At 40.7% G+C, this 14,014-nt stretch overlaps 1 protein-coding gene across 1 annotated transcript in view; it reads left to right on the forward strand.

Moving 5' to 3' along the window:
• PRKDC (protein kinase, DNA-activated, catalytic subunit) overlaps positions 1-14,014 on the forward strand; it is an 86,428-nt gene that overhangs the window by 67,886 nt on the left and 4,528 nt on the right. The window contains exons 72-81 of the mRNA XM_074898990.1: positions 80-260; positions 794-954; positions 2,516-2,727; positions 5,065-5,152; positions 5,850-5,993; positions 9,413-9,617; positions 10,191-10,258; positions 10,524-10,744; positions 11,047-11,139; positions 13,038-13,127. Of these exons, the coding sequence (XP_074755091.1) occupies positions 80-260; positions 794-954; positions 2,516-2,727; positions 5,065-5,152; positions 5,850-5,993; positions 9,413-9,617; positions 10,191-10,258; positions 10,524-10,744; positions 11,047-11,139; positions 13,038-13,127 (1,463 nt within the window). The remainder of the gene's footprint in view (positions 1-79; positions 261-793; positions 955-2,515; positions 2,728-5,064; positions 5,153-5,849; positions 5,994-9,412; positions 9,618-10,190; positions 10,259-10,523; positions 10,745-11,046; positions 11,140-13,037; positions 13,128-14,014) is intronic.

Below are 14,014 nucleotides of genomic sequence, written 5' to 3' on the forward strand. Positions count from 1 at the left end.
CAAGCTCCAGTTTCGGAAAGAGTTTTGGTGAATGCTACTTGCTGACGTGTCTTTTTTTTCTCTTATGGTGGAATTTCAGGTATTGGCAGGACTGAACAGGAAGGCTTTTCAGTGTTTCAGCAGTGCCGCAAGGAAGTCCGAAGAGGAGGTGCAGTCCCACTCTATGGAACATGTAGATGTGATGGGAGTTATTGATGCCTATATGACTTTGGTTGGTTTCTGTGACCAGCATCTGCGCAGGGAAGAAGAAGGCTTGCTTGGTTAGCCAGGATTTCTTCTAAGCTTGTGAGGCAGATGTATCTATCTATGATATGTGAGCTTTTGTGATAGCCGGCTCTCCCTGAGCAACACGGCTTGAATTTAAATGGAACAGTTTGTCCTCCAGCTCAACAGTATTTATGTTCCTTTCCGCCCCCCCCCCCCCCCCCCCCGTTATTACTGCTAGCTTTGGTACTAGTGAATCACTCGTAGTCTCCCTCTCACTTGTAAGAAGTATGTCATATCCAGCAGATGCTTCCCATGTTCCTTCCCAGACCACAGCAGTGCTGTATTTAAAGCAGGCAAGATACCAGCAGTGATGCAGCTTCCTGATAAAGCTAATCCTTACAGTCCCCAAGTACATGTGTTGCAGATGTGTGCAGTTCAAACAGATGGGAAGGAGAACAAAGTAAAAATACAAAATACACTGGAAAAAAACCCAACCCTGAATTGTAAAGATGAATGTTCCACATGATCAAAGACATGGAACAAGTGATGGTGTTTCTGATAATTCTTGTTTAATGTCTCTTGGCAGAAATTAACACTGCAGATCTGCAGCTATTCCCAGCTATTGTGGTGGAGAAAATGATAAAAGCTTTAAAACTGAACTCCAGAGAAGCCAGGCTGAGATTTCCTAGACTGCTGCAAATAATTGAAAGATATCCAGCAGAGACATTGGGTCTAGTGACACGAGAGGTTAGTTGCTTCCATTTTCCTGGCAACGAATGTTGCTATAAATCAAATCTAAAAGGTGGGGGTGGAGGTTGGATGGATAGAGAGGTTAGACTGGTAAGTTTTGCTTCAGGTAAATCAGATAAATTTTATCCCATCATTGTTCCTTCTCTTTTCTTTAACTTGCTGAGTCTAATTCATGTGGACAGAAACTTTTTTCTTAGCTTAACTTTTTAATATTCCGATTCCAAAAGTTAGTTTGAGTGCTGCTGCAGGAAAAACTATGTTTTGGGTGTTTTGGTTGGTTTTTTTTTTTCCTTCACAACAGTCTAAGCGAGCTGATAAAGGTGGTTAGTATTAGGGTGAGGAATGTATCGTATTTCTCTAGGCTGAGTTTCCTGTATGCAGGAAGCCAGCAGCTTTTTCAGACTTATTTTCCATATCTCCCAGTTCGCCCTGTCGTGCTTCACTTCAGAGGTTACTACAGTTTCTTCCTCATTTGTATTTCCCACTTCCTCCCTTCCACTTTCACAGCCTGTCCCCTCCATTGCTGTTCCACGGCAGGATACCGTGAGCCACTCTGCCTTCCCTGCTGTCGTGGGACAGATGAGCTGAGAGCTCCTCTGACTCATGCCTGTTCCTGCCTTGGCCTGCCCGCCTCTTCAACCCCATGTCGTTGTTCTGGTGCTCACAGAATGCCAGGTCCTGTCGGAGGAAGAACTAGAGACAGAAACAAGGCTTCATTATCCCAAAAAACTGAGAAAGTAGCAAAACCAGCTGAGGTGCACAAGGTGTGGCTGCGGTGAAACTGATGGTTCAAACAGAACCTGACACCTGGTACAGTTGAGAAATGTCACCCAGAAAAGGAGTTCACCAAACAGCTCTTTCTCCTCTCTGTCTTTCTGTGAGATAAATACTGGCAGTCTGATCTTATTAGAAGAACTCTATTAGAAAGGTAGGAAGGGATGAGACAGGAGGAAAGGAGTCAGAGTCAGGCCTCTGGCTATCACAAGAAAATATATTGTAGTAGTACTTTCAAAAGTGATAATGATTTTTGGAGAGAAGTGATCGTGAATTATATTAGTGGGAGTACTTTACTGAAATTAGTATCTGTCAGCAAACCCAAATCTGATTAAAGTTGAAGGAAGGACAGAACTGTGGTAGGAGTTCCAGTGTTCCCCTTCCTGGCTTTTTTTTTTTTTTTTTTTTTACTCAAATCAAGGCTTCAACCCAATGGTGTTTGAAATATCCTTTTGGATTTTTGAGTTGTTTGCTTGTCATGATCAAGAATTATTATATTTCATCCAGACAGAAAAGCCACAAGTTTGAGTATAAAGCCTCATCTTAATCAAGAAACTGCAAATCTGTATAATGGAAAACCTATTAAGCAGTAGTGGTGGTGGTGGCAGTAGTAGTAATAATAATGAAATCTCTGCTTCATTGGGAGATGTTTTGTGCAACCTAGTTGACATTTTTTGTTTCCTTTTCGTGTGTTTGTCAGGCTGGGCCACAGAGCAGTTTTGTTTGCTATGTTTGGTATTTTCGAGGAGGATCAAAGTTGAAAGCAGTGTCTGTGTCTTTGCAGCTTTCTTCAGTTCCCTGTTGGCAGTTCATTGGTTGGATTAGCCAGATGATGGCACTACTTGACAAGGATGAAGCAGTAGCAGTGCAACATACTGTTGAAGAGATCGCAAATACCTATCCCCAGGCAATCATCTACCCTTTCATGATCAGCAGTGAAAGTTACTGTTTCAAAGATACTGCTACTGGTTGTAAGAACAAGGAGTTTGTAGAAAGGTGAGTATTCAGGAGTTGATAGATTTATTTGTTTTTCCTAAACAAACTTTTCTTTAGGGAGCATGAGAAACATTAGAGGGTAGTCTCATGTGCACTCTGTTTTCATTTAAAGGCACAGGGAAAACCAGTACATAAGCTCTCTTAGTATTAGACATACTCAGGTTGGTGGCCTGAATACTTTCTGAATTGTAGAGTACATGTAGCCCCCAGGCTGTGGAAAGTTAGAATTTTTCTAAGATAAAGCAAAAAGACCACAGACAGGCAACTCCTTTCTCCTCATAATTCTGTGGTACTCAAAGTTTCTTCGTTCTGCTCTGCTGACGTAGAAGGGAAATCTGGTGCATGATTAGGGTCTTACTGTAGTACACTTCACAGCAGTAAGAGTCAGTAGATGAAGATGAAGCATGCTTGGACACTTACAATCAATACCAAGAGAAAGCAGATATGTTTAAATAGAATAGATGTTCCTACCAGAGGCACTTCAGAGAGGGCCAGTGAAATGGATGTATGTTATCTTTGAGAATGACAGCTCTTGGTTGTGTTCTCTGCTTATTCAGTGTGTAGCGTGCACCTTCCTCTAGAAGCCCTCCCTTGCCCGTTTTGCCATGCAATAAAACCTGAGTTAATCCTCAGGCAAAAGTCAGCTTTTATCACACAGTGCTGTAGAACCACTAATACAATTTTAGGAGTCTTTTTTGCCTTTTTTTTAAATCTCTGATACATTTGCTAACTTGCTTTGCTTAAAATGAAAGGATAAATCGGCTCAGCCACTATCCATCATATTTGAGAAATCTTGGCAATCTGGCAAAATTCCCAATGTCTGGAAAAGGGAAAACGTAACCTGCATTTTTAAAAAGGGAAATAAAGAAGACCTGGGGAACTGTAGGCCAGTCAGTCTCACCTCTGCACAATAAAATCATGGAGCGGATCCTGCTGGAAACTATGCTAGGGCACATGGAAAATAGAGGTGATTGGTGACAGCCAGCATGGCTTCACTAAGGGCAAATCGTGCCTGATGAACTTGGTGGCCTTCTACGATGAGCTTACAGTGCTAGTGGATAAGGGAAGAGCAACTGATATCGCCTACCTGGACTTGTGCAAAGCATATGACAAAAAGTTGTGTGGTTTGGTCAACACACTGTAGGGAAGGGATGTGCCATCCAGAGGGACCTTTACAGGCTTGAGAGGTGGGCCTGTGCAAACCTCATGAAGTTCAACAAGACCAAGGGCAAGGTCCTGCACATGGGTTGAGGCAATCCCAAGCACAAATACAGGCTGGGCTGTGAGTGGATTGAGAGCAGCCCTGTAGAGAAGGATTTGGGGATATTACTGGATGAAAAACTGGCTATGACCCAGCAATGTGCACTCACAGCCCAGAAAGCCAACTGCATCCTGGGCTGCATCAAGAGAAGTGTGGCCAGCAGGTCGAGGGAGGTGATTCTCCCCCTCTACTCTGCTCTCGTGAGACCCCACTTGGAGTACCGTGTCCAGCTCTGGGGCCCCCAGTATAAGAAGGACATGGACCTGCTTGAGCTGGTCCAGAGGAGGCCATGGAGATGATGAGGGGCCTGGAGCACCTCCCTTATGAGGACAGGCTGAGAGAGTTGGGGTTGTTCAGCCTGGAGAAGAGAAGGCTCTGGGGACACCTTATAGTTGCCATCCAGTACTTAAAGGGGACCTACAGGAAAGATGGGGAAGGACTCTTTATCAGGGGCTGTACTGATAGGATGAGGGTAACAGTTTTAAACTGAAAGAGGGAAGATTTAGATTAGATATAAAGAAGAAATTCTGTACTGTGAGGGTGGTGAGACACAAGAACAGGTTGTCCAGAGAGGCTGTGGCTGCCCCCTCCCTGGAAGTGTCTAAGCCAGGTTGGATGGGGCTTTGAGCAGCCTCATCTAGTGGAAGGTGTCCCTGCCCATGGCAGTGGGGTTGGGACCAGATGATCTTCAAGATCCTTTCCAACCCAAACCTTTCTATGATTCTGTGAAAATAAGTCTTGTGTTTCACAAATTATATTGCCCTTGAATAACTGCCATGGCAGGATGTATAGTCTGGTTAATGCCCATTTCTGTTATGTGTTCCACTCCCCCACCAAGCTCCTATTTTCATAGTGTGACACTTAATTAAAAAATTGGCAGCTGCATGATGAGGACAGTTAATATATTAACAGTCTTGCAACCCAAGAGAGCCTTGTGAGCGAGTCCTACCTGCCTACCCCTGGATTATTGTACTAGATTCTTGAATATAGCAGACAATCTGGATCATTGCTTATCTGCAGGCTGGGTGGTGATGGTAGTTCCTATTGCATCGTGATGTGCTTTTTGTCTTTTAAAGGATCAAGAATAAGTTGGACAAAGGAGGTGTAGTTCAAGATTTTGTTCGCTCCCTGGAACAGCTCTCTAATCCCATAATGCTTTTTAAGGTAAAATGTTTTTTTTTTTAATCCCCCCCTGCTTCATTCCTCACTCTCTCTTTAGGAAAGAGAGTGCTGGGCAGAGCCGGCTGCAGTTTGGTTGACACCACAGCTGCAGGATGCGGTTCAACCCAGAATCAACTCGTGATGATGTCGGGGGGCTGTCAGCAGCTTTCACTGGTGATGGTCTCCCTCCCTTGTGCCAGCTGGCTGTTCTGCACCAGCCCTTTTGAGCTTTTACCTCCAGGGTCTCTGCCCTGCTCCATGGTCAGTCTTCCTTAATCATTCTGAAACAGTTACATCATTATCATTTGTGGCCATCTATAATTTCTGACTACTTGTTTTCTTGTGCCTTTTCCCTGCTCTCTGCTGGGCTTCCCTGTCTACATTGTGACCCCGTTGTCCAAAGGGTGCTCATTTTGTGTTTGGTACCACTCCTGACCACATAGAGGCTTTCTTAGTTTGCACTAGGCACTATGGTAGTAAACATAATTATCTTAATAAAGTAGAAACACTTTATGGAAAGACAGAATGAATGGGAACTATTTCCATACTTTGATTTCCCTTTTGATTTCCCTTTTGGTTGTCAAGACACATTAATTGATTATTAATAAATACAGTAACCCAAATGCAATCTGAGCAGATTACAGAAGAGCAAGGGTCAATAAACTTTTTCTCAGTACTCATTGTTTCCTTCTGTTTGCAGGATTGGGTTGAGGATGTCAAAAATGAATTGGTAAAAGCTCAAAGAAATAAAAATAAGCTTAAGGAAATGTATGAAGGAATGTACAAGAATCTGGGAAATTTAGAGGCTCCTGGCCTTGGATTGCTGAGGAAGAGATTTATTCAGGTATGTGTGATTATTGAGTAGTATTGGCATCGTGCTTTTCTAGAAGACACTAGAAAGTCAAAAGGGGACAAGATCACAACTTTAGAGGTGCTGCAGGACTTTGAGACAAGAGATCAGGTCAGGAGTACAGGACTGAGATTTCTACAGTAGAAGCTATATGTTTAATGTAGTTAAACTACCACTTCTGACTGCCCTGCAGTACTAAATGTTCCTTCTTACTCAGCTTCTGCCTCTCCTGCCCTGCACACTGCCAGGTTCTCAGGGCCTGGGCCTCTCTGACCATCCGTGAACCTGCACAGGAATCTGGCCTTGTGTTTTTTTCCCTGTTGCCAAGGATGTATGAGCACTTCAGGGTGTTTTGCTATGTTATGCTACTCAAATTTGCTGCTGCTGACACTAAGTTATTTAGAGCAAGTTATTCAGAAGAGTTACAACTATGAGAATTGCAGAAAGTACTTTAAAAAACTGACTGAGATCTAAAATAGTGAAAGTCAGTGTAGAAAAATGAAGTGATACATGTATCAAAACCAAAAATACCCTAGTTTCATATATAAATTCTTTGGGTTTGAGCTGACTATTGCAATTCAAGAACAAAATCTTGGTTTGTTCTGTGAAAACATCAGCTGTGAATACTCAAGAGCAGTCAAGAAAGAAAAGAGGCTGTTAGTCATTATTAAGAATAGAGAGCAAAACAAGGATTTATCCATTGACATAACAGTTTTCTCTGACTCTTGCTCCTCGAACACTGTAGTCCTCGTCTGCAGTTCTTGACATAGGTATAATGAAACTGGACGAGGTTCAGAGTGGTCAGAGTGATTATAAGAATAATCAGAGGTACTCAGTAACCTTTACACAAGAAGCAACTTTAGTGTTCTTCCAGTTACAAGAGTCACAATGAGACCAGATACAGTAAAGCTCTTAACATTAGGAGTGCCAAGCATGAAGTGAATACTCGATGGAAGTGGCAGGTTTGAAACAAACAGGGAGAAGTGTTTCCTCATTCAGTACACACATCTTGCTGGAGGCCAGGAGAATGATCCTCCTGAATCTGGCTGTATGCTTGTGCTGTATGCACATAGCCCCGTGGCTAGGGCTAGGTGGATCCAGGTCTCTCCCATATGGCCATTCCTATGTCACATTAGCATTAGATAAACTTACCTGAGTGTCTCTAGGGAGATTCCTTCCCCATGAGCAGGGAAGGTAGAGGATGAGAGTAAGGTGCAGTTGGGAGGAAATGAGGTGATACAGCAGCAGAAAGGGCTGTTAGGAGCTTAGTGGCACACTACCCCTTTGAATATGTTGCTGCTAGATAAGATGGGTCTCTGATGATAATGGCTTTAAGAGAACAGGGGTAAGAATTTGCAGGATATGCTACTGTCTGGGTAGGGATAGAGGGAGGAGAGTAGCTGTAGGTTGAGCCATACAGAGAACAAAATCAGTCTGTCTTTAGTTGTTGGGATGATTTGTGTGGGCTTTGGCCCACTTAAAAAAAAATCATGTCTTTTTAAAAAACTGAAACATGTGCGGTAGCAGAGGATTCTGCAAGTAGTGCTGATGGATTTTTAGTTGTTATTGAATTAATCAAATCAGGAGAGAAGAGCAAAGGAGATGCTGGAGGAGGGGTAGCAGGGTTGTTCCCCTCTGTTGGAAGGGAAGAGGAAGAGCAGTATTCCTTTCATACACCAGCAGCTACAGGAGAAGGAGGTCAGGGTGATGGTGCACAGACCCTGAATTCTTTGTCTTTTCTCATGGAGAAATAAAACTATAGTTTCTAGTGTCCTTGCTGGGGGGGGGGGGGGGGGGGGGGGGGGGGGGAAAGTTGTATCTCTTGACTGACACATAAAATTGCTCTAATCTGTGGAGTACTTCAGGCTTTTAATCTTCATATGTATTATTTATGTATTATTTCAGTTCTAAATTAGACAATAAGAATTGTTTTTAACATGAAATTCCAGTAAATGCATAAATTAAACATTGTTGATGGATTGTATTAATTAAAATATAGTGTTAAGGCTATTAAATATTTGCTGCCTTGAATTTTAAAACAAGTCAAAGAATGGAACAGAGAAAGCAATCAAATTATTATCTGGAAATAGATTTAAAGTGATAAAGATGTTGACTATAGCAGTCTCTTCTTCAGAAGGATATTATTGTCTATATTTTCATTTACTTCAGTGAAATAGCTGTGTCCTTCATAGCTTGGGAGAAAAATAATCAGGCATTGAAAAAACAAGTGAGTTTACATATCTTTCCAAGCCATTAATACCAGTGAGGTCCAAGAGGGGACATCTGTTTCTTCTAGAACCTTGAATTATGAACACAAGAAGTCAACTCAGTTAACTACTTGCAGTTAATACTTTGTTTATTAAATGGATTAGTATTAAATGTCTTTGTACTTTTCCTTTATCAGGATATTTAAAATACTTTAAAAATACAGTTTTATATATTTTACATCCAAAATTATCTGAAAGCAAATCACAAATAATGTGATAGTGAATAAAACATAAATTGTTATTTTCTAACATGACACAAAAAATTCGCTTAATACATGAAGCTCTATTATATGCATTACGTATACATATATCTTTTAGTTAGCAAAGAAGGTATATATTAGATTAGCTAGGCTATATTTGCTTACTATGCAGTATGGTTGCTGCTAGTTTAAAAAAAAAAAAGGGGGGAGAGAAACCCAAAATAAACAAAAACCCCCAAAATTCAACAAAAAATCCACACCTTCCATGAAGCACAGAGTATTCACAACTGAGGGGGAAAAAAATATTAACTAACTTATCCATCTGTAGTATTTTTTTTTTTTTAACCATTTGTAAACAGAACAGCTGAGAGTTTTTTGGGTTTTGTGGTAGCACTTTGAAAGTGTGATAGCATTTAAAGACTGGGGCATCAATTAAATGTTCTGATAATAATCCCATATTTAGATTCATAATGGAATTTGTATTTAGTTAATAGGTAAAAATTTAAATATTTGTATTTTATATTAATATTTCACTGGCTGATCTTAATTTTTTGTAAGCAGACAAGGTACGTGTGTTAAGTTCAATGAGCAGTATTATTGATATGCTCACCCAGAATCCTACTGCAGCTGCAGGAGGTAAAAAGGGATAAGCTGCTTGTTTTGACATGGCAAAAAGGTTTATGATCTAATTCCACAGATCTTTGATATCACCGGGTTGGTAAAATATCGATATTTCTGTTGATGATAGGTGGTTGGTAGGTCTGCCAAATGGGCAGTGAAAAGGTTCTGACAGACTAGAAATGGAGAAAAAAAGCTGGACTGGAAGGACAATTGATATATTTTAGAAGCTCAGATGAATCTGTGTGTAGATAAGAAGGTGCTGTTTTGTTCTTGGGGAGTTCCTAGCACTGTGTTAATGGGATTCCTTTCTATAAATGAACCTCAGGCTTTTGGGAAGGACTTTGATCATCATTTTGGAAAAGGTGGTTCAGAACTGCTGGATATGAAGGCTAGTGACTTTGATGCGATTGCAACTTCTCTCCTTTCAAAAATGAACAAAACCCATAAAGAACCTGGAAACCTGAAAGAATATTCACCATGGATGAGTGAATTCAAAGCGGAATTTTTGAGGATCGAGCTAGAGGTTCCTGGTAAGGTCCCCTTCAGTTGATGCTGAACTGTCCCTTACAGGAGAATTGCTACTCCTAAACTCTACTACTTATATTGGCTATATGGTCCTACTTTCTGGCTTTATGCAAATGTAGATTTAATCTGAAAAAACTCTGTTCATTCATCATCTGTTAAATCTGTTCTTAAGCAGTAGTCCTGATTTTTAAAATTGTGTAGAAAATTTTATCTCTTATCTAAGAACTTAGTATTTTTTTAAAGGCCTGACTCCAGGAAATCTGATTTATAAATCTAATACATGTTTAAATCTAGCTCAAAAAGGATGTGTCCTCTGAAACCATTAAGAGCTGCAATTCTAACAGCTTAACAAGGAAAGAATATTGGTAATTCACACATAAAATCATATGATGTGTATGATGGATGTTCATACATTTAAAAATATTTTCTTCATAGATATCATTCTACCAATTTGACAAATATTTGGAATTGTGTTCTGTTCTTTAAATGCACTTTAAAAAAAAAAGATTAATATCGGTCTCTGTAACTTTTTTCTTATTTAATTTTTTTTTTTTTTTGCCCCCCCACTACCACTTCAGGTCAGTATGATGGAAAAGGGAAACCGTTGCCAGAGTACCACGCAAAAATCTCTGGATTTGATGAGCGGGTATGTGTTTGAGTCAGAATCCCCTGTGGTATAAATTTGTGTCCATGTTCCATTTGAAGAATTTGACAATAGCAAAGTTGTTGCTTGTATACACATCTTGCAGCACGTAAAGGAAGGTCTGCAAGTGGGCATTTGTTTTTCTGGTAGTAATTGAGCGACTTGATTATGCTATCTAGGAATGATAGATATGTTTCATTTCAGTGATAATTCTGTAAGGCCAAGTCTTCTGTCACAAATATTTTGCTTTTTCCTGTCTCTCTTCAAGATAAGTGTAATGGAATCCTTGAGGAAGCCAAAACGTATAACGATCCGAGGTAGTGATGAGCAGGAGTATCCTTTTCTTGTCAAAGGTGGTGAAGACCTGAGACAAGACCAACGTATTGAGCAGCTGTTTGATGTAATGAACATTATCCTTTCCCAAGATGCTACATGTAGCCAAAGGAATATGCAGTTAAAAACTTACCAGGTCATCCCCATGACAACAAGGTAGGCATTTATCTTGGAGGCAGAAATCCTTATGTTAACATCTATTACTGTTAGGAATGTAAGACTTCTGTGTGCCGTATTCTGGTATGGAGTGTTTTGTGCCTTGGCTTTTTTTTTTTTCTTTTTCCTTTTAAACAACATTGAAACTGCTTTGTCTGGAAACTTCTTCAGAGTATATTTAAATCGGAAGCTTTCAACCTTCTTTTAGCAGGCACTAGAATGTGCTGCTTCCCATTTGTGGTGTTCCTCTAAAGTTCAACTTGGAGCTACTTGTTCACATACTCTGACTTCCTTTGTTCCAGACTGGGACTCATCAAGTGGCTGGAAAATACTTGTACTTTAAAAGAATTCCTTAAGAATAGCATGTCTGAAGAGGAAGACATCTACTATAACAGGTGATGCTTGTTTAGCCGTCTGCTCTAATAGACACCACTACTAATAGGGGTTTTGATACTGACAGTGTTGTGGCAGCAACATTTAAAAGAATTAAATAAAAGCACCTATAAGCAAGGAGGCAGTTTGCACTTCCTGACCCAAATTAGTAATTGGCAACTGTTTGTTTAATGAGTACCATTGTACCTGGAATATCCTCCACCCAGGTTGTTTAAACAAGAGGCTTATAATCATGTGTGACGTCATTATCATCACCATTTCCTTATCAGCAGATTGATTTTTTACAAGCAAAGGATTTTGATCTCTTGATTTGATCAGACAGGAAATGGACGTAGGTCAGCGAGGGGGGGAGCAGAATGGAACAGAGGGGAGAGGAGCAGAGCAGACACAGCTATTCAGAACCTGAGTTCAGCAGTGGGTCAGTGATGGTGGAAATGGACAGCAGATGCACAAAACACAACTGTAAAAGAACACTGTCTTTATACAAATGCTGGGTTTGAATAAATCAGCTTTCTTTCTCTTGATTGTAATTGGAGGATGAATATTTGTAAAATTGTTTTAATTCTAGCATTTCAGCCTGTTTCTATCCTGGAATTTAGAAATGTGGTTTTATTTACTAATATTCTTACTACATAACCTCTGTTTGGGTTTGTCAGAGTGGTGTCACCATTTATTTTCACTGGTTCTCTTGTTTATGGGGCAGGTTGGAGGAATCTTCAGCGTGGAGGTTGGACTCCAAGCAGTCTTTATTTCTACAGTTATTTGATTTGTGAGCAGTTTAGGAACTGCTGCAGTTCCTGCGTTACTGCTGTCTGGTTTGCTTTTGTGAACAGCAGCGATATTATGTTGGTCTCAATTTATTGACATGGAACCACCTAGTGAGGGGAGAAAATTTCTGATATACTAAATGTAGATAATCAGTGTCTTTCTAAAAACATTTAATGATTTATCCCCCCAAAGAGCTTTATTATATTGTTCTATATAGACTTCAATATTTTCCCAAATGTTCTTCAGTCAAGTCAATTAAGACACTTTATGTTGAGCTTACGGTTGACTGACAGCACTCCCAAAGGAAAATTCTGATTAAATCCTTGCTGGCAATATTTTGGTTGGGGTGGGGGGAAGTTTAAGTTTTAAAATCCTTTTCTTCAACTCAAAGTGATAGGCTATGCAGCCTATAAATTATAAATACTTCTTAAATGGAAAAGATCTCTACATCTCAGAACATTCTTTGGAAAGAAGGCTGAAGGCAGGTGCTCTGCTAAGTTGCTGCCTCTCTGGAATAGAAGTTTAATGTCTAGCGTATTTAGTTAAAATGGGAGAAAAATATCAAATTATTCTGTAAACAGTGTAATTAATGAAAACTGTCTTCTTATGGATTAATACCTTAAGTCCAAGCCCCCATTCCTCTCCTCCTGCACACACTGAGGAGATAACAGACTCCCTCCCTGCATTTCCTACCTGTTTGGGTGGACAAACGGCAAAACGTACCGTGGTAGGCCACGTAATGCCTCTCAAATAGATACAAGGCTGTGTTAAAAATACCTTTCCCTCTCTGGAGAAATTATTTTGGGTCTGTCTTCTCAAGGCAGCGTCTAATTTTCATAGTACCTACTGACAAATTAACACCTTTAAGCTGTCTAATCTTCTGTCAAATATGACTAAAGTGCATTCAAAGCTGAGGGGAAGGAGATGGATGGATCAGCATATGCACTGACTGCATAAACTTCATTTCCATAGCAAGGCTAAAATTACTGTAGGCTGTAGCTTTGTGACTCCTCCTGTGCATAAAAAATCTCGTGGATCATAGCAGCACACAGCCTGTGGATATTCAAGTCCAGAGTGGTAAGATGATATAGGGAAATCATCGGTGCTTTTTTTTTTTTTTTTCTGTCCCTAGCAAAAAAGGACCTCGTGCGACCTATTCTGAGTGGCTGTCCAAGACCGGTGGGAAAGCGCAAGGCATCTCTCGATATCATGTTATGTACAGGTAGAGAACTGCATGTAAAATACAGAAACTAGAGTGTGCATACACAAGAGTTGTAGAAATTCCAGGAAAAACATTATCTGCATTATAATACGCTGCCTAGATCGGATTTTTGCCCATTTTACGCTTTGTCTTACTGGAGATGCTCTCCAGGAGGAGCTTAGTACTGCCAAAATCCCAGCAGAGCACAGGAATGATTCCAGAAGCTTGCTCACTTCCTTAAGAAAGTATCTAGAAGCAGATGCTCTTCAACTGTATTTTCTAGGTGTCGTGTCCCTAAATATGCAGTTAGTCAGGCCCTCAGAGCCAGAACACCTGCTGAAGTTGAACAGAGGAAATCACTGTCATTCACTGAGAATTTAAGAATATTTGATGATTTGGGTTCTGGCTTGAGCATCCTCTCAGAGAAATTTCCACACCCACCTAGATCTAGCACTGTAGTAGGGGGGAAGTGAAGGTTCCAGTGGAGCATTTCTGAGCATAACCCGCTTAAGCAAGCGTCTTGCTTTTTAAAGGAAAACTTTGACTCGTTTAACTGAGTGTGCCTACATTAATCCTTGTATTCAGATCCTGAATGTGCTTTTGAAGTAAATTCCCAATTTCCCCCTCTCACCTCGTGTTGGCTTGCAGAGCTGTCCCCTAGTACACAACTCAGCTCCTTTCAGACAAAACTGGAGAGCACCCAGCCCATTCCAGCTGCTCACAAGCCTTCTCTTCCCAACACCAGACATGGGCTAGGCCAGAGCAGTGCCCCTCCCTCCACAAATGTGTATGGCATGGATGTCCTCAGCACCAGCTGTTTAGTTCTGTTGCCTCCCCTTGTGCTGCACTACTTTCTAGTGTCAATATAGCCTCTGCGTGCTGCTGAGAGATTAAATTTGGGCCTTAGT

This window comes from Athene noctua, chromosome 2 (genome assembly GCF_965140245.1).
Source record: "Athene noctua chromosome 2, bAthNoc1.hap1.1, whole genome shotgun sequence".
Classification (NCBI taxonomy): Eukaryota; Metazoa; Chordata; class Aves; order Strigiformes; family Strigidae; genus Athene; species Athene noctua.